The 19,315-nt window shown below is 42.8% G+C and overlaps 1 protein-coding gene and 2 long non-coding RNA genes across 10 annotated transcripts in view; 2 read left to right on the forward strand and 1 right to left on the reverse strand.

The window, feature by feature from the left end:
• Positions 1-1,339, forward strand: part of TRAF3IP2 (TRAF3 interacting protein 2) — a 41,313-nt gene extending 39,974 nt beyond the window's left edge. For 5 of the 7 annotated variants that reach the window (XM_027088408.1, XM_027088429.1, XM_027088419.1 and 2 more), the window contains one exon: positions 743-1,339. In XM_027088408.1, the coding sequence (XP_026944209.1) occupies positions 743-889 (147 nt within the window). In that variant the 3' untranslated portion in view covers positions 890-1,339. Of the gene's footprint in view, positions 1-244 lie in introns of all 7 variants that reach the window. The other 2 variants (XM_027088447.1, XM_027088438.1) reach the window with 2 other exon arrangements.
• Positions 1,340-9,337: 7,998 nt separating this feature from the next.
• Positions 9,338-19,315, reverse strand: part of LOC113610422 (uncharacterized) — a 56,043-nt gene continuing 46,065 nt past the window's right edge. The window contains exons 2-4 of one of the 2 annotated variants that reach the window (XR_003429081.1): positions 18,376-18,500; positions 13,335-13,543; positions 9,338-10,091 (exon numbers count right to left, since the gene is read on the reverse strand). This is a non-coding gene — a long non-coding RNA (uncharacterized LOC113610422). Of the gene's footprint in view, positions 10,092-11,133; positions 12,666-13,334; positions 13,544-18,375; positions 18,501-19,315 lie in introns of those variants that run through there. The other variant, XR_003429082.1, reaches the window with a different exon arrangement.
• LOC113610433 (uncharacterized) overlaps positions 13,458-19,315 on the forward strand; it is a 42,649-nt gene continuing 36,791 nt past the window's right edge. Inside the window, exon 1 of the long non-coding RNA XR_003429083.1 lies at positions 13,458-13,561. This is a non-coding gene — a long non-coding RNA (uncharacterized LOC113610433). The remainder of the gene's footprint in view (positions 13,562-19,315) is intronic.

The raw sequence follows: 19,315 nt of genomic DNA on the forward strand, positions 1-19,315 counted from the left end.
CCTTTGCACTGGCTCTCCTAGCTGCCTGGACCCAGACATCCACAAAGCTTGCTCACTACTCTGTCACGTCTTTGCTTGTTTTCTCAGTAAGACCTCTCCCTCACACCCTATTTAAAACTGCAAATCTTTCATCCCTGCCCAGCACTTGCTACCCCTTTTCTCTGTTTTATTTTTCTCCACAGCCTGCATTACCATTGAACCCACTATATATTTTACTTATTCATTGTCTTTCTTTCCCCAACAGAATGTCCACTCCCCGAGGGCACTCTGAAACTGCACCCTCACGATCCCTGGCTTACAGGTTCTGCTTTTGCCTGATAACTGGGATCTGGTGGGCTTCTTCTGTGAGCCAGCCCTGTCGCTGGAGTGAAAGGATAATGAATTAGATTAAGCCCAAAGCCTTGGCACCCTTCTGCGGAAGCCACAGAGGAGTTCACACCACTCTGCATGACTTCCGTCCTACCCCTTTTATGGGATCATGGTGGAAAGCACACTGAGATGCAAAGGGCAGGTAGCCTGGGAGACTGAAGGAAGATGCTGGACACATGTGTTTTCCATAACAAGCTACACAGCTTGCACCCAGAGCCATTTCACACTCGAACCCCTTCCGAAAGCAAAACAGTACAACTCCCAGAAGAATTGAGTAGGAGACGCCCATGAAGGAAAAATTGGGAACTGAATCTGGGATCTAGAGTCCAGGTTTTTCTCTAATGGCTTGCTTCTGTCACTCTCTCTCCCCTAGGAGCATGTGCCCACCTGGCTTCAGAACACTCACGTCTACAGCTGGCCGAAGAATAAAAAAAATATCCTTCTGCGGCTGCTCAGAGAGGAAGAGTATGTGGCTCCCCCGCGAGGGCCTCTGCCCACACTTCAGGTGGTTCCCTTGTGACTCCCTCCATCCCCAGATCTGGGGGCCATGCCACGTTTGGGCCCCTGTTCTGACGAGCACTCTTCTGGCTGAGGCTGTGTGGCAGCGTTCAGGGCTGTTGTTTTCAGTCCCTCCCTGAGGGGCCCTCCCACCCCAGAAAACCTGTTCTGCAGGGTCCTCTTCCTCCCGGCCACCCCAGACCTCAAAGGACCTTGTCTTTGAAACAGAGGCCACGGATGCTCTGCATTCCCTTCTTCTTAAGGCCACTGCAGGTTCCTTCTAAGAGTGTGACGTGTCCAGAACGGGCTCTCAGCACTTAGCAAGTAGACAGTACAAGTGACATTGCAATACATGTCAACGACCACACTCTCCCATCACTTTGGGCTACTTTTCTGAGTTAGCCAGATGCTGTGTGTCTTTAGACCACACTGATTCATGTACAAATAATAAAATATTTACTCTTTTGTAAAATTGTGTTTCACTTATCTCAAAGGACATAGATATATATTAATTTATCTAGGCAGGTGCTTCCAGGGACATCAATAAAGCTGCTTAAATAGAATATTAGACAAATGTAACAGACTACTTTGTATTAAAGGATTAAGGCCAGAGAGTTAAACAATCCCTTTTAACTTAATCTTGAAAGCTTTATTCCTGCAGTAGAATTTTTTGAACAAAACAACTTTGTACCATACACAGCCATGATTCTAAATAAAATCATAGTTCTTAGGAAGATGAGTACTTATCAACTATAAATAAGAAACCTTGCTGATGAATTGCAAAGAACACTAGTTTTCTTTACATTATAACCTAGATGTCTACTGGGTACAGTGAATGTCTTTGTTTATTTTTGTTTTTTTGTTTTTTTGCGATACGCGGGCCTCTCACTGTTGTGGCCTCTCCCGTTGCGGAGCACAGGCTCCGGACACGCAGGCTCAGCGGCCATGGCTCACGGGCCCAGCCGCTCCGCGGCATGTGGGATCTTCCCTGACCGGGGCACGAACCCGTGTCCCCTGCATCGGCAGGCAGACTCTCAACCACTGTGCCGCCAGGGAAGCCCAATGTCTTTGTTTTTAAAACTAGGAAGAGAAAAGAAAAGCTAGTATACCCGAAGTCCTCATTTGTAAGACTTTATGACGAGTACCTTTAGTGTCATAGCATTTGGGACCTGGTAAAACTGACGTGCTTGTTTAGTTAACTCAAAGTGCCTGGAAAACACCCCAGACACAAACATCAAGGCTTCCTCCTCTCTTTTTATTGTCTTTTTTGGAGGTGACACCATCATTAAAGATTCTACACAGAGTCGTACAAAAGTGGCATCAGCAGTGATTACTCTGAAATGTTTCTAGTTTGTGGAGGTTTAATAATGTGATGTTATTACGCCTTCCTCACTTCGGAGGCCTGTTCTGAGCCCTCAGCCACTATTCCTCCCGAGGTGAATGATGAGGGAAGTTACCCTGGTCCTCATGCATTCATCTGCAGGTTTGCAGGGGATGGAAGTGGCCTAGGGCTGACTCAGTAAAAATAACCTCTTAGCCTCAAAGCTTTATTCAGACCTAAACTGATGTTAGGGGTGACGTGTGCAGAGTGCAAGGCTCGAGTCTTGTCTGATATTTAGTGACTAACTGAAAACTTACAACGTGATTTTTAATTTCAGTGACTGGTTTCAGAATATCTGCCTGGTTAGTTCAATTTCTGTATTATTCAAAGGCATCTCAGTTCATGGCTACAATCGAAGTATTAGACTAGCTCTTTCTCAGCTCAATGCTCCCCAGAATTGTTGTTGATACCGTTTTTCTTTGCTTCCTATTAAACAAATCACCTGTTTAAAGACTGAGCTCTTCTCGGAGCCGTGTCTGCGAGGGAGGCAGGCCCTCCGTTTCGAACATTCCAGACCCTGTTTCATGATGTTTTGCCAGGAGCCTTCTTAACCTCAGTCACTTCATCAGCCACTTTGCCAAATGCCCCATTGTCACCATCACCTTTGCCAAATGAATTGCAAAGTCCTGTGACCGCTGGGAAATGATCCAGAAAGAGTCTCTCAAAACACACAATCTTTCTGTTTCTTCTTAATGAACCAAGAAGAATCAGTGAGACCCACCTCCTAGTGGCAAATGAAAGAGAAGGAAAGTTAGAGTATGGGAAAATGTCACAAAGAAGAAATGCCTCTCCCCCTGAAGAATTATGCAATATTTTTCAAGGTATATCGTTCTATAAGGGCCCACGAACCAAATAAACCACCAGCAAAACGAGAAAGGATGAATGAAATCACCAATGAAAATTTAATTCCCATATCATTTATTTCTGCCAGGGAATCTTCAGTCTGGAAAGGACCCTAGAAATCATGCACCTCTGCAGTTTTGTTTTAGGCATGAGAAAAGCGAGGTGCAGAGCACCCGTGGCTCTGCTAAGCTCACCCTTGGGCTAGAACACCCTGGCTTCCAGTCTACAGACATTTATTCGGTGAACCTAGAAAACTATCTGGGTTTTGATGGTAGATTTATTCAACAAATGACCCAGTATCTCCTGGAGGTAAACTGAGCTTTATGAACATAGGAGAAGGCTGAGGGAAGATGCACCTCTGTCCTCTGGTGGCTGGGGGATTAAACGATCATGTTGCAACTTGTTCTGTGGGAAATTCTTTGGGGGGTTAATTATTGCTGTACGGAGGGTGACTTTTCTTGAAGTAGTTTGGCATGTTTATTTTATCCTGCTAGTCTATGAAACCAAGGCATAATTGAAAAGATCTTGACACCTTCCAGAAGCTTACAGACAAAACCTGCCAGTAGATCGATTTCTTTTTGTTGTATCTGGCCAATCTCCAAAACAACAACCATGAAAAGGCTTTTATTTTTCAATACTGTAATAGTCATCTTTCCCTCTCCTTTTCTGTTTTTTCTCCCTCCCGCTCCTAATTCTACACGAGTGGTACTCGTTGGAGTAATACTTAGCTGTTTGGAACCCCTGCATTACCCTTCATGAGAAATGTGTGGGTCTGGCTAACTCTCCTTTGGGTGGAGGGAGGCTGCAAGAAGGGAGACACATCAACAACACAGAGGAGCCTCGCTCATTCAATACAGCTGGCACTGGGGAGGCCTGGTGCCCAGGCAGGACAGCATGTTCCTAACTTCATACTGATTTGTTCCATTTTCTATTGCAAAAGGCTTTCAGATAGAATCACTGGTGGGAGGCTTTCGCAGACCCTGGGCAGTCACATGCTGCCCACCCACCCACGTGAGCTACAGCCCCTCCATCTGTGATGGTGCATTTGCTCCCAAATCTTTAGCCTCAAGCCAAGCAGGTGGGACCTGTAAGAGGAACACTATAGTGTAGTTCTCTATTTAACTGCCCAAGAAGCTTCTGAGTCTGGGGCTAGGTCATGCTTACTGGGGTGTGTAGGAAGTGATAGTTGAGCCTTTGCTGAACAATGAAAGTCTTGGAGGAGTGAAGTGTACCTGGGCAAAGGTGACCATGTTCTGGACCTGCCTGCTCTTTTCTAGAAACGCTTGTACGGAAGGAGTAATTGCAGCCCCCAGATCTCCCAGGACTCGTAAACTAAGACCAGGAGGGCACACGCTTCTTGTCCCTGGCCTGACCTCCTTTGCTCCCTTCACCAGGAAGGTGCTGACGGTAGATGGGGTGGGGGGGGGGGGGGGGCGGCGGGGAGGGAGAGGGAGAGGGAGGGCGAGAGGGAGAGAACTCATGCCTGATGGATCCCATTAGGCTTAGTGTGCAAAGCAAGTTGAGATGAAGTAGCTGCTCTGGTATGCGTCCAAAACTGCTGTTCTATTTTTAGTCTCTCCAGCGTGCTTCTTAGCCCCGCATTGTGCGCCTGGGCACCTGGATCGGCAGCGAAACATGGAACTGAGCCACTCATTTGTAAAGCTGGAAGGAAGGAGGCCGTTGATGCGGGGCTTGTTTATCGCTGACGGGGAAGGGAGACCTGGAATGTTAATGAGGACGGCTCTCTGAAGCATGCCTTCATGGTTAGCCAGGAGTTCAAAGGAAGAGGCAGGCTCAGTCCTGTGCCGAACAAATGTGAACCGTTGATAGAGGGAAGGAGAAATCAATTATGCTGTCGCAGGCCTCCATGTCATTGTGTTGCAGTTGTTAGGAAAGGTAGGACAAGGACCAGATCTCAAAAGGAAACAAAGCCACATGGCCTTGAAGTATAACGAGTTTGCCATGGCAACTGATGGAAATGAGCCTCCTGGGCACTGAGCAGGTGTGTTATCTTACAGAATAAATATACTTCTCTCACTCCCAGGTTTTTATAATAAAACCTGTGTTTGGATTACTTTCCCCTCCTCTTTGTTACCCAGAGAAGCTGGCTGTTGCTCAATCAGCCCAAGGCTCTAGCGAGGGAAACATAATCGGTGTTATCAAAAGGGCTGCTTTCGAGAAGCTGCCGCCCGGCTTGGCTGCCAGCCTCGTAGCTGAGCAGCAGCTGGGCCACAGGTACCTGTCTGGCTTTTGCCACCTTCCAGGCGACGCCGGCACAGAAATCCACCTGGTCACGCATTCACGGAGGCGTGACAGGGAGGCCCTGCTCTCAAGCTGGCACGGTGGTCAAAAGCTGCATTCTTCCAGGGAGAGGAGAAATGTGAGAAGGTGAGTTAGGGACCCGGCCAATTTTCAGCATCCTGTGTTATCCGGGATAGGGGTCAAGGGTTCCCTGAGTTTAGAGATTAACAGATTCTATCTTCCAATCTGTTGTTATAACAAAGTTCAGTTACTCAGAAACTTGCAGAGAGCTGCTGTTTCCCTGAACTTTAAATCGTCCCTCTCAAATGGGGTCTGGGGTGGCAGATTCTCGGGTCTGAAATGCACACAAAACGTGGAGATTTTATAAAACGCTCCTGAGTCAGAAAGAAAAGTTGACTTTGCACTGTTGCAAGGCCAAAAATAATACAGCAGGATAGTCCTATTTTCATTGCTCTCACTTTGTGACTAAAAGAAAACTTCCACTCTGGCTTCAAATTGATTTTCAAAGCAAGATGCTCATTCATAAGAGGCTCCTAGAACATGGACAATTCTAGACTAGGTTTGGGCAAAACAGCCAGCCTGAGGAGAATTGTGCAGTCAGGGCAGCAGTTAATGCTCCACAGCACCTAAACCCCATCCCCTGCTTCTGTATGGGCTCCTTGCCTCCAACGAGATGCCCAGCATCAGCTCCTGCTCCTCTGGTAGAGTCCTGTCCCCCCAGACGATGCCCCGCCTGCCCCTCCACACATCACCTTATCTTTGACCCTAATAAGAAAAAATAATGGCTACCTGAAGAATGAATTTAAGCTGTGGTGTCAGTGTGGAAAGGGTTTCATGCACTAGGCCTCCCAGGCAAAGTGGTATCACCAAGTCCAGGCACTAAACCATGCTGTGTAGTATGCTTAAGAGGGGGCGGGGGCATTCCAAAGTGAGTGGGCAGGGCTTTCCCACAGTCAAGTTTTTAAAATTCAAGATTCTAAACTAGGTCTTTGGATACTAGCCTATACTTATTCTTTGAAAAGACACGTGAAGCAGAAGTCTCTGATATCCCAGTGTGTGCATGAAAGTTCTGGTTCCATCCTGCTACCATTTCTAATGAAACTGTCACGTAAAAGCTAAACCAGAAAGGTCAGGGGTATGGTGGGGAATGGGGAGGTTTAAGCAGCAGTCAGTCACAGATCAGCAACCAACATCCAGTTATTTACTAAATGCCTACTATGTGCAAGGGGCTTATGCTTGGCACAAAGGTCAGTGATACATGCTCTTGCCCTCCAATTATTTAAGATCTAACTGGGGAGAGAGGCCGTCATGTGAAAAGAGATTACCCAAGGCAGCGTGCAGTAGACGCTAAGCAAACGGACCAGCTGGTCCCTTTTCCCTGCTCCTCACTATGACTGGGGACTGAGCTCTCATTATGCAGTTTCAAGGTCAGATTTTCAAAGAAGCAGATGATTGGAGACTTTTCCTAATAAATAGAAGATGTGCTCACTCCTCCTCTCCACATACACCTTTTAGATTATAATATTCAGGCCCTATAAATCACCATGTAAATGAGATCTGAGTTAGGAGACAGAATTTAAGAAATGGGAAAGTATAAAAATGCATCACAGAGTGTGCATATTAAACCAGTAAATGACAGTGCAGCCCACAGGGCATACATCAGGCCTCTCTAGACAGCAGCTTAGACCTGTGCCTCAAGAAGCGCCAGACAATACTGTAGCTGCAAGGTGAGGAAGTGCTTTTTACACTGCAGCCTCCACATCTGGGGGAGCAGAAACCCAGCCGGTGCTGGGATCAGCTGCGAGAGAGCAAAGGGATTTCTGCACTCTGTTGGGTAGGGTCCGGGGAGTGTTCGAAGTTGAGTCTGTCAGCTACATATACAAGTAACTGAGCGAGAGAGCAGAGAATGATAATGTGCTGGAATGGGCAGAGAGACTTTCTCCATGAATGAGTATCGGCATGGTCCAGTTTCCCCAGACAAAATCTGTGGCAGAAAACTGACCAAGCTGATCTGTGATGTGTCTTGACGTGTTTCGTACTTGAGTGAGTGGTAATCAGACAACCCTGAGTTTGAATCAAACCTGTTCGCTTACAAGCTGCGTGATCTTTGGCAAGTTACTTTACCTCTCAGAGTCTCAGCCATTGAAATGGGGACAACAGAACTAACTCCTAGGGAGGTTGTCGGGACAAGGTAAGACGGGTGATATAAAGCTTCTAGAATAGTGCCTGGCACAGAGTAAATGATAAATTTTCCTTCCTTTCTTGCCCTTTCCTTCTTGCTTTCCACCTCATAATTAATGATTACTTATGGGAACTTTGGATATTTTCTTATTTCTAAAAAGTCAAATAGCAAATCCTAACAACAAACTTTCATTTTAAAAATGAAGCCTTAGGAGAGGTCAGCATATGAGCTTTTAAGCTGAAAACTTCCGTCTAGTTTTTCAGAGAAACTAATCAGCACAGTTTGTTTTCTTAATAAGGCCTGCAAGAGGCCATAGCAGACTCGGAACAATCACAGCATCTGGAGACAGCCTTCTTCCCTCTAGCATCTTGCTAAGGAGCAAAACTCCAGCAGCACTGGCTTGGACGATTAGAGTTATAACATATCAAACTTGGCAATGAGGTTTGACTTTAAAGGAAACTAACTTTAGAGATTCACAACGGGGCCTCAAAATTAGGATAATGGATTTGAAACTATTTTGAAAAGTAATTTGAAAGGCAGTTTTGTGTTCATATTATACCTATTACTTAAAAGCAAGTTTTGAATTCAGGTTGGGAAAACTGCTATGCTCTCCCCTGGCTCTGCATTTTCCAAGAAATGAGGTATCACTGCCTTTTCCTCCCAGTCCACTGTGAACCGTCCAGCTAGGGAGAAAAGTGGGGGTGGGCCTAAGCAAACATTTAGATTGGAAGTTAATTACCATATTGATTAGTGTTTCTTAAACCTCTTCCTTTTTTCCCAAAAGGAAAAAGTTCTCTTGAGACCACCTTTTATGTTGACTTAAATAATTTTCATCATCTTGCTCCTGAAATACGTGCCAATGTATAATTAGGTATAAATGCTTTATACTTATAGCTCATTAAAAACTATAAGTACACAAAATGAAAAAGTTCTAGACGTCTGTTGCACACAGTGTGAATATACTCAATACTACCAAGCTGTACACTTAAAAATGGTTAAGACGGTAAGTTTTAGGTTATATGTTTTCTTTACCACAATTAAAACAAACCATAAGAAGAAATCAAATTTAACAAGCTAGATAAAAACAAGATCACCAGATAAATTCAAATAAGAAACATTAATTTAGTGTAAAAGTGGTAAAGTTTTGCTGAAACTAAGTAGCCAATGTTGGATTTAATTACAATGTATACATTGTAATTATAAAAGCATAATAAGATGCTTTTATGCATTTTATGTCTCAATTGTTGACCTAAATATTTGATTATGAGCATGATGGACAGTCATTTGATTCGCAATCGTTATCATTACCATAATTTTTCCTTCCATCAGGTTACTCATTTGAAACCATCAGTTGATTATTTTAATTGGTCCAACTCATCTAAAAATGGTTTTCTCCAGAATATAATATTGATAATTATTTTTTTAAAAAGCTCCTAACAAAAGTCCTTCATGGAGAATATTTGCAAGCTGATATGCCATATAAACACACACACACAAACACATCTGTCAATAATCTGAAAAAAGTGACTGCTTTGCCTAGCTTCTTTTGAGTTCAACCTATGATACCAAGAGACCTGTAATGACTCAGTTTTCTCTCTACTCTCCTCTATTTGAACTATTGTAAAGCTTCACTTATACCAGTGCCATGATTCATTTGGCCTTCACTTTGCATGAGTACCTCATTTGTGTATCAAGTCAGCCAGCTCAGTTCTTTTTTCATCAGCCTGTGACAATTAAAGTAGCATGGTTATTTTTATGACGGAAAGTCAAAATTAATTTATTAAATAAAGACATAAATCTCATCACTGAGCAGTTTTAGATTTATAGTTGGTAAGAACACGCAATATAATTTTTACTGAACAGAAATCAAGATGGTTTTTGTATTTTGATGCCAGGAATGCCAATCTAAAACTACCACCAATTTAAAAGTTAAATATTGACACATTAACAATCACGCGGTACCAGCCCAATTTTAAACACAAAGCACCAACACTAAAAGTATGTGGTTATAAAACGAACATCCCAGATATGCTTATATTTTATAATGTAAGTTTTTTTTAGATCATCATTGAAATGAAAACACATTATTACTGATGGATCATCAATAATACATACACAGACCTCTAGTTTGAGGAAAAACTGATACTATATACACAGATAATAGAAATCTTTAAAGAATTAGAACACCGCAAAAGTGGAGTGAGGAGGGCATCCCACGAGTGGGATAGCTGGTGCCAGTGCCCAGGCAGCTCAAGAGAGCCACCCCTGCAGAGGGTCAGCTTAGCTCAGTGTCAGAGCCAAAGCAGGCTGAGAGGATGGCTCAGCGCAGGGTGGCCCAGGTGGGCTGAGGATTGAGGGTGGGAGGGGCAGCCCGGCAGGAGGTTTCAGAGCCTACGTGGGGTGAGGGGAGTGTTCTTGCAAAGGCATAGCCTAGTGCGAGATGTTGGCGTCGAGGCAGGGTGAAGAGGATATTTCAGAGCCCAGGTGGGGTGAGAGGCGTATCTGTGTAGGAAGGTGGTCCAGCACAGGTTGTTATAGCCAAAACAGGTATGTTACCTAATAAGATACAATAAGAACACAGCATCACTTCTGTGGTATTCCTGACAAAGACATATGCATAACTTAATCATGAGAAAACATCATATGAGGGACATTCTACAAAATGACTGGCCCATATTCTTTCAAAGTGTCAAGGATATTAAAGTCTAGGAAAGGTGGAGGAACTATTTCAGATTGAAGGAGACTGGAGAGACATGGGGAATAATTACATGGTGTGGTTTGGAACTGGAATCCTTTGTTATAAGGTATGTATGGAGAAATTTGACTGGAGTCTGAGGATTAGACCCCAGTGTACCAATGTTAATTTCTCAATTTTGCTGTTTGCACTGGAGTTGTAGGGGAAGGTCTCTGTTTGAGCTATGTCTCTGTTTGAGTTGTAGAATGTGAGCTATGATATTCAGGGGTAATGGAGGAATTGGATTGACAACTTCCTTTCAAATATTTCAAGGGAGAAAAGATCTTTGTACTTTGCTTGCAATTTTTCTGAAAATTTGAGATCGTCTCAGAATTTTAAATTTAATGAGATTGAGGAATGTTGTTTCTTTCTTTAAAAAAAGAAGACAAAAAATTCATGTATAAAGTCTGACCAACTATATAGAAATGTCTTGCAAAGTGGTAAGAGTTCTCATATGAAGCACATATAATGGGTCAGTCAGATGTTAAACTAAACAGTTTGTGTATCTTATCTTATTTAAATTTCACACCAATCTTACAAAGTGGGTACTACTAGTATCATTTTACAGATGAAGAATCTGAGGCTCAGAGAGGCTGAGTAACTTGCCCAGGCTCTTAACAAACCTACTGTACTGCTCAAGAAAAAAAAGATTGGAAAAAAATTTCCAAAAAGATTGGAGAGTTTTTTTGTTTTTTTTTTTTTGCGGTATGCGGGCCTCTCCCGTTGCGGAGCACAGGCTCCGGACGCGCAGGCTCAGCGACCATGGCTCACGGGCCCAGCCACTCCGCGGCATGTGGGATCCTCCCGGACCGGGGCACGAACCCGTGTCCCCTGCATCGTCAGGCGGACTCTCAACCACTGCGCCACCAGGGAAGCCCAATTGGAGAATATTAATAGCAGTAGTCTCAGGGCAGTGGGACTACAAATAACTTTTGGTTTTTCCTTTTGTAGTTTTCAATATTTTCCAAAATATCTACAATGGCATGTTACTTTTGTAATTAGGAAAAAAGAGAAAGTTGTCATTTACAAAATAATCATTGTGGAGCGATGTTGTAAAAATATGTTGATTATTCAAAACCATACTGAACAACCCAAACTATTACTAGTGATACTATCTCTTAGTAGTGATATTATTGATGACTTTCATTTTTAATTTTTTGCTTCTCTGTAATTTACTGTTTCTATAATTAATTTATTCATTCAACAAATACTTACTGAGCATCTGCTATGATTTATTTTTATAAGAAGAAATAATTTTTAAAGAAAAAAATGTACTGTATAAGTCCAGAGTTGTAAATTTTATTCGAAAGAGCAAGGAGGAACAATATGTATGCTTGGAAAAAGACAGGGCACCAACATGTTACTAGCAGTTATGTTTCAGTGGTGAGTTAGTGGAAAGTTTATCTTTTCTTAATACTTTTCTATGCTCTCCCAGTTTTCAACAATATGTATTACTTCCACATTCTATTCATGGCTGTGTCTGCAGTGCTTAGAAGAGGAAGTGGCACATGGTAGGAGTTCAAGAAGATGTTTTGAATGAACGAATGCTTTTGATTACAAATACCAAAAATATACAGTTTTTAAAAACAGCAATAAGGAGTTCCCCAGTGGCCTGGTGGTTAGGATTCTGGGCTTTCAGTGCAGTGGGCCGGGTCCAATCCCTGATCGGGGAACTGAGATTCCCGCAAGCTGTGCAGTGCGGCCAAGGAAAAAAAAACAAAAAAACAAAAAACAGCAATGACCTTTATTTATTCATTCCATTACGGTAGTTGGCAAACTGTGCATTCAACCTGCACTTTCCTAAGCTGGAGAAGACATAAGAGAAGGCCCAGGTGTAGTAGGACGCTCTAGTGGCCATTTAATGGGTGGTGGTGAATGGGGAGAACCATGTGATGGGAAGACAGGGTGAGCAGAAAGAGGGGAAACTATTCAGAAGAACACCATAATGTTATTTTATTGTATTTATTAAGATTTCTATTCAACCTACTTTTAGGAGAATTGGTGACACACCACTATACCAGCGTATACTGAGGACAGATCTTGTGTTGTATAGCTAAGTTTCTTGGTAGTGGTACCTGAGGTTCACAGAGAAGTGGGATGAGGTTGGGATGACTCAGTCAGAAGCTCCTGTTTTGCTTGTAATTATGAAGCTCATTTTTCTGGTTTTATAAAGTAACATGGATCAAAACCCTAAGAGAGACTGGATATTAGGCCAGTGTGGGAGAGATGTCCCTTAGATGGTCCATGAATCAAGCTGACCACCCAGCATCCATCTCTCCACTTGGCTCTTCAACTCTCAACTCATTTTGGAGGGAGGTTATGTGCTATGTGATTTTGCCAAATTTGAAGATTCTCAAAAGTCACATGAAGTAGTCCTTATGTGTACCCAGGAATTACTAGAAGAAACAAACCTTTCTGGTCATCCTTGAATCCTTTCTTTCTCTTACAGCAATACATGGGCAAATTCTGTTTGTTCTACCTTCAAACTCTCTCCAGAGTCTGACTACTACCCACTCTCTTATCTTACTTGGATTATTGCAAGAGCCTCTCAACTATTGCCTGCTTCAGCCCTTGGCCCCCTGGTATATTTTCCTCACAGCAGCTACAGGATTCTTTTAAAACCTAACTCAGATCATGTCTTCACCCAAACATCTGCAATGGCCATAGCCCTTATAATAAGGTGCCCACTTGGGTCCCACAACTCTCTCTTATGTCTCTGACCTACTTTTCTACAGCTCTCCCCTTGCTCGCTCCCCTCTAGCCATCTTGACTTCCTTGCTGTTCCTCAAACATGCCAGGCAAACTATGCCCTTGCTGTATCCTCTGCAGGATGCTGTCCCCACCCCATCCAAACAGCCCTCTCTCTCTTCCTTGGGATCTCTCCTCAAATGTCACCATATCAGAGAGACCTTTCCTGACCATCTCTGTAAGTGGAAACCAGCTCCCCAGACACCATCTCCTTTACCTTGCTTTTTTTCTTCATAGCAATCATCATCATTGGGACAGTTCTGCCCACCAAGTATGTCTGATTTTCCTAAACATATGATATGATTGCACTTCCTCACCTTTTGAAGTTGGGTGCAGCCACCTGACTGACTTTGTCCAGTGCCCCGTGAGGAGAAGGGTCGTGTGTCCCTTTCGGGCATAAGCCAGTGCGCAGTTCACCACTCTATCTTCTCCCTCTCCCACAGAGACTGGCCATGCTCCAGATGGGGATTCTCCGGGCAGCCTGGGTCCCAGAGTGAAGCTGCACAGAGCTGAGCCCCCAGCTGACCTGCAATGAACACCCAGTGTAAGTCAGAGATAAACCTGGTTGTTTTAATCCACTGAGATTGGGCTGTTATTACCACAAAGTAACTAGCCTATCCTGACTGACACACTCTGCCATATTCCATACTTGTTTGCTGTCTCCCCCTCCCCCTGTCTAGAATGTAATCTTTTTGATGGTAGGACTCTATTCACTGTTATATCTCCAATGCCTGGAACAGTGTCTGGCACGTGGCAGGTGTTCAATAAATAGCTGTTGGCTGACTGACTGAATGATAAATTGATCACCCCAGCTGAAACAGGAAGATTTAACAATGGCAGGTGTTACTGTTCCTGGATGCATCTACAAAAGCATTCCTTCGATCTTATCTGAATGGGAACAAAATGGTTCCAGATTCAAGATTAGAAGTGCAGCCGCTCATCTCACCAGACACAGTCTGAAAGCACAAATCACCTATGGGTACATAACCTAGCGAGCTGTGAAAGCACATAACGTAGTTAAAGTTACAACACAAATGGAGATGTGGCATACTGCTGAGGGGACTCAGTGACAACCGTAAATAAAAAGCATTGGCGACATTTGTGTCGATGCTGACTGCTGATGTGGTTTCCTTTCCCCTGTGTGGACATTAGCATTTGTAATGAACTGAGCTTCAGAGGCCTGGGATTTTATCTGCCGTTATCACAAATTGGTGTAGGAGCCCCTCTCAGGACTTTTGCAAAAGCCATGTGTGCTTTTCTGAGCCGCTTTCTTTTCATGGGCTTCCTCCTGGTATGCCTGAATTTGGATGGGGATAATGCATTTCCTGTATCATGTGGCACCGTACAAGGAAACGCATTGTATCCCCTAGGAGGAAGAGTACATCTGTAAGTAGTTTTTAAGAGTGTACTGAGGATCTTGTTAGGGTGGCTTATTCTCCCAGTTCCATTTGGTTGATGAAGTGGATCACGTGACAGATGTGCATAATAAACTGCTTCAGTTGCTGCCAGTGGGAGGCTCAACCTATAAAATGCGGAATCTCACGGACTCATTGAGGGCCGAGCAGGCTGATCACTGAAGAGAGAAGTCTGCCTCATTGTGAACTGTCATTTCTCACTGCCTCATACAATGCACCAGTGTTACTAGGCTTTGCTTTTACTTCCTCCCAAAGTAACTGCCTTTCCACTTTATTCCTAATTCAAACTGGAAAGGCAGTTGTTTCTGTATATGATTCCCCAGAGAGCAAACATTATTAAGATATGCAAGTAACCATCCATTAAATATACCTGCGAGGAGTCTTTATGTTTTGTCATTTAAAAAGGAAACGTATGTACATCAGAAAGTAGGATTGTGGGAGCTTTTTTTTTTTTTTTTGCCTCTTTCATTCTCTTTTCCCCTCATCCTTTTCTTTATTTTCTTTCTCTGTTCCATTAGCTTATTTTTTCTCTTTATATTCATTGGTAATTCCCTAATGACTACAGTCATAAGGGATGTAACTTGTCTCCCATTTCCATGGGTGGTACAGACAGTGACATCCAAGCCAAAAACCACAGGTGACCAACCTATTCCAGGAGTGATCTAACTTGCAGCTCATTCTAGATGCTCCTGGGTCACTAAGGAACAATGACTGGAGAAATAAAAAGCAATAATGCAAATTTTAGCCCTAGATATGATCATAGGGAAAATGATGAAAAAGGAGGTAAGTCAATTTGATTCACTTCTACCACGGAGCATCCACATGTGCTCAGCACCAGACTAGGCACTATGGGGAGCCAAAGAGAAAGCACACGGCCCTTGAAAGTCAGTGAATAGAATATGGTGTACGCTGACATATCCAAATGCCATAATAGCACAGGCAATAGGGCCTTAAGGTGGTGCCAGGGGGAAGATCTCAGTGAGAACTTAAATGGTCAGGCACAGATTTGGGCTGGAGGCAGGAACTGAGCTAGACCTTGAAGGACAAGTAGATTTTGAATGCTGTCAAAAGAGCAAAATAGTCTCTTAAAGAGGTCAAGAGTGCATGACATCTTGATCAAGTTCAGCTGTTTGGGACACCTCACAGCCCCTATTTCCCAACTAATCACATGTCAGCTGCACAGGTTATATAAGAACATTAAATATATATATATATTTTTTTTCATCAGATGTTAGTATAAGGCAATTAACCACAACATGAAGTACTGAGATGTCACATCTGTAAGCTTTAAATCGATTGTGAAGACAGCAGAGTTGTTTTTCTTGTCTACCAGTGAGTGTCATGGATTAAAAGTGCTGCTGAATTTAAGGAAATTACATTTAAAAAATGTAATCTGGGAAATGAGAGCTTAATCTTCTAGCAGCAAAACAGCTTATGAAACTTCTTTTGGAGACTTTTCAAAATGTGAGATTTGGCTTTAGTGAGTTTAGGGAATTTTCCTTTGGCGACAGAAAGCTGGCACTGGGACACTATAGAAAGCCCCCGGCACCTTAGCTACCTCCTTCTGACTCTGATTTCTGGCAAGAGCCAGAAAATCCCTGGCTCTTTTCTGCAGAGGAATGGCAGGACTTGACAGCAACTGTTGAGTTCACACAGAGATGGGGAGTGCCTTGTTCCCAGGGTCAGCTGGGGTGGGGCTGAGAAGCAGCCCAAGGCCAAGAGCTTGACTTCCTGACCCTTGCAGAAAAGTGCAGTGCTCTTTAATTTATTCCTGATCGGAATACTTTGCTGTGGTTTTCCTTTTAGAAAAGGAAAGACATGCCCTTTTAACCATTTCCTCTCAAAAGACCTTTGTTAGATTTGATTTAGTTGTTTCAATACCAAAATAGCTACCACATAGAAAGTATTACTAAAAATGTCTCCTATTCCTGTTTCACATAACTCAGTAATATGTTTCTGAGGTCTTGCGCCTGGGACTATTAGTCCTTTTGGTTGTGAGGGACTGGAAGGAAAAATTAAATAGAGTTTATGAAAAATAGAAAGAAACCCTTTTGGACCATCTCCTTTACTCTGAACGCTATGAAACCTTGAACGTAGGGGTACACACACATGGTTTGCCCGTGTGCAAGCATACACACACATACTCTGACACATCACCTATTTTACTAAAAAATATTATGATAGAAAACTTCATTATTTTTGTTTGTCCTGGTTGTAGTCCTTCAATGATGGGCACCTGAGAGGCAAATGTTTGCAGGTAGCTGAAGGTACAGCTATGTGTTCTGCCCGAAACCTAAAATTAGATTGAGTTGACAATTCTATCTGGAAAGATTTTTCCCTCAGTGTTTTCATTCCCAAACTCTGCTACCTCCCACTTCCTGCAGAGACTGGAGTCATCGTAGATAGTACTCAAAAGTAATAACTCCTGAGAGACTCTCTCTGCAAAATCAGCATGCAAAAGGCTGTTGGCCGCAGAAACCAAGGACTCTTGGCTATAGCAGTAAAATGTTAAAGCCACGCAATAGTAAAAGGAATCTGGGTTTCCTGTATTTTAAGTTGTCTATTGTTTCATGCTTCGCTTTAGTGAAATCCAGAGAAATGAATTAAAGAGTTCGCTTTTAGAGTCTTTATAAATGTAAGGTATTTTTGTTGTTATTCCTTGAAAGATGATGAAAATTAGGTGCTGAAATTTAGAGGCCTTCTGAAAATGACTTGGAATAATTATATTTGTTAAACTGGGCAGCCCTGATATCATATGCTACATAACTCAACGTTCATTATTCTTTAATGATTCTTTGCAATTCTTTTTTCTAGAACTTTGCAAGCTTGACTTGTGTTCACCTTGCTGTGGAATGTTTTAAAGGGCATTTTATCTAATAGCAGAGGAAAATGATAAATTATAGATGTCAAATCTTATGGTAGTGATTTAGGTAGCTAGGGTAAGATTGTAAGCAATAAAATAAAAAATTTCCCAATCAACCTCTACATTAGAAGCAAAAAAGAAATTGCTGTCTGCATAATTAAAGCGAGACATGTCAAGATGCTTGTTAATATGCTAATCTGAGGGCTTTTTTTTTTTTGGCTGCCTGGGTCTTCACAGCTGCTCGAGGGCTTTTCTTTAGTTGTGGCGAGCAGGGGCTACTCTTCGTTGCAGTGCGTGGGCTTCTCACTGCAGTGGCTTCTCGTTGCAGAGCAATGGCTCTAGGCATGTGGGCTTCAGTAGTTGCAGCACATGGGCTCAGTAGTTGTGGTGCACAGGCTTAGTTGCTCCGCGGCATGTGAGATCTTCCTGGAAAAGGGATCGAACCCATGTCCCTTGCATTGACAGGTGGATTCTTAACCACTGTACCACCAGGAAAGTCCCTGAGGGCTTTTTAAAAAAAAAAAACAAAAAAACTTGAAATCATAAAGCAGAATACTTGGAATATTTATCAGTTTAAGCAAAGAAGTTCTGTATTTATGAATGAGTATGAAGTGATTTCATTGTAAGTGTGCTCTGGAAATACAGATATCAAGAAAGAAAAAAAAAACCCTCAGTCTCTTAAGCATTTGGGGTCAGGACAACAAGGTGGTTAAGAGTTGGCCAGGGTCTAAATTTTCACCATGTCCCTGTCAGCTGTGTGACCTCATGCAAGTTATTACTTAACCTCTCTGGGCCTCTGTTTCCTCGGCTGTAAAATGGAGAAGATAGTGGGTCCTACCTCATAAGGTAATTGTGAGGATTACAAATAAAGCATTTAAAATAGAATCTAACAGAGCAAGCACTCAATAAAAATGGTTGTATAATATCTTTCCTCTGCCCAAACTCCCTGGAGCTTTTCCTCTTACTACCAGTGAAAGCCGACATCCTTATCATGTCCTCCAAGGCCCCATACAACTGGCCTGTTTTCTTTCTGACCGGATCTCAGACTGCTTTCCCTCCATGCTCAGCTCACACGCTGACCTCCAGGCTGCTCCTCAGACACACCAGGCACCCTCTCATCTCAGGACCCCTTGTCTTGAAAGCTGTCCCTCAGACCTCCTCAAGGCTGGCTTGTCACTTCCATCAGGTCTTTACTTCAAAAGCACCTTATCAAAAAAAAAAAAGCACCTTATCAATGAGACTTTCCCTGGATCACCATCTAATATACCTCTTGATATTTTACAGTCCCCTTTTCTACCTTATTTTTCCCCTTAGCACTAACTACTTCCTAACATACTGTATATCTTACTAATTTATCTTTTTTACTGTCTACATCTTCCACTAGAATAGAAATTGCAAAAGGCAAGGATTTTTGTTTTAGTTGCTGTTGTATCCTCAGTGCCCAGAATGGTGTTTGTTACAACAGTAGCTGTCAATAAATATTTGAAGGCTGAATGAGTGGATGATTTTCCTTAATTTCTAAAAAATAATAATTATATCCTATACATATACTTCCTCAATCCAAAGTTTAATGAAATGTAGTTTTTTTGTCACATACATTTTCCTTGGTTGCAGCGATGACTGTCAACCATTGATACAGCAACAACAGCTCCTTGAAGGCCAGATAAGCATATAATGAAAGTGAAAGGACAAGGTTAGGCCACCCTGGCCGTGATGCAGCTGTTTCTTCTAAGCCTTCATTAGTTCACCTGGAGGAAGAAATAATGCTGCTCACTGCACCTCCCTAGTTCCTTCTTCAGCCACAGATAAATCAGGGACAACTTCTGATTTTCCCTTGCTACCCTGTTCTTTTAATACCTACAAAGGGGTAGGGAAGCTTCTTAAGTAAATATGGCACATGATTTCCTATACCTGAATGTATGCAAGGGCAGAGTATATAGAATACTATTGAGTTACCAATGTGGGAGGATCTCTCTCTCTCTCTCTCTCTCTCTCTCTCTCTCTCTCTCTCTCTCTCTCT

Source organism: Aethalodelphis obliquidens, unplaced genomic scaffold, assembly GCF_003676395.1.
Source record: "Aethalodelphis obliquidens isolate GAN/ISIS:26980383/991018 unplaced genomic scaffold, ASM367639v1 scaffold3, whole genome shotgun sequence".
Lineage (NCBI taxonomy): Eukaryota > Metazoa > Chordata > Mammalia > Artiodactyla > Delphinidae > Aethalodelphis > Aethalodelphis obliquidens.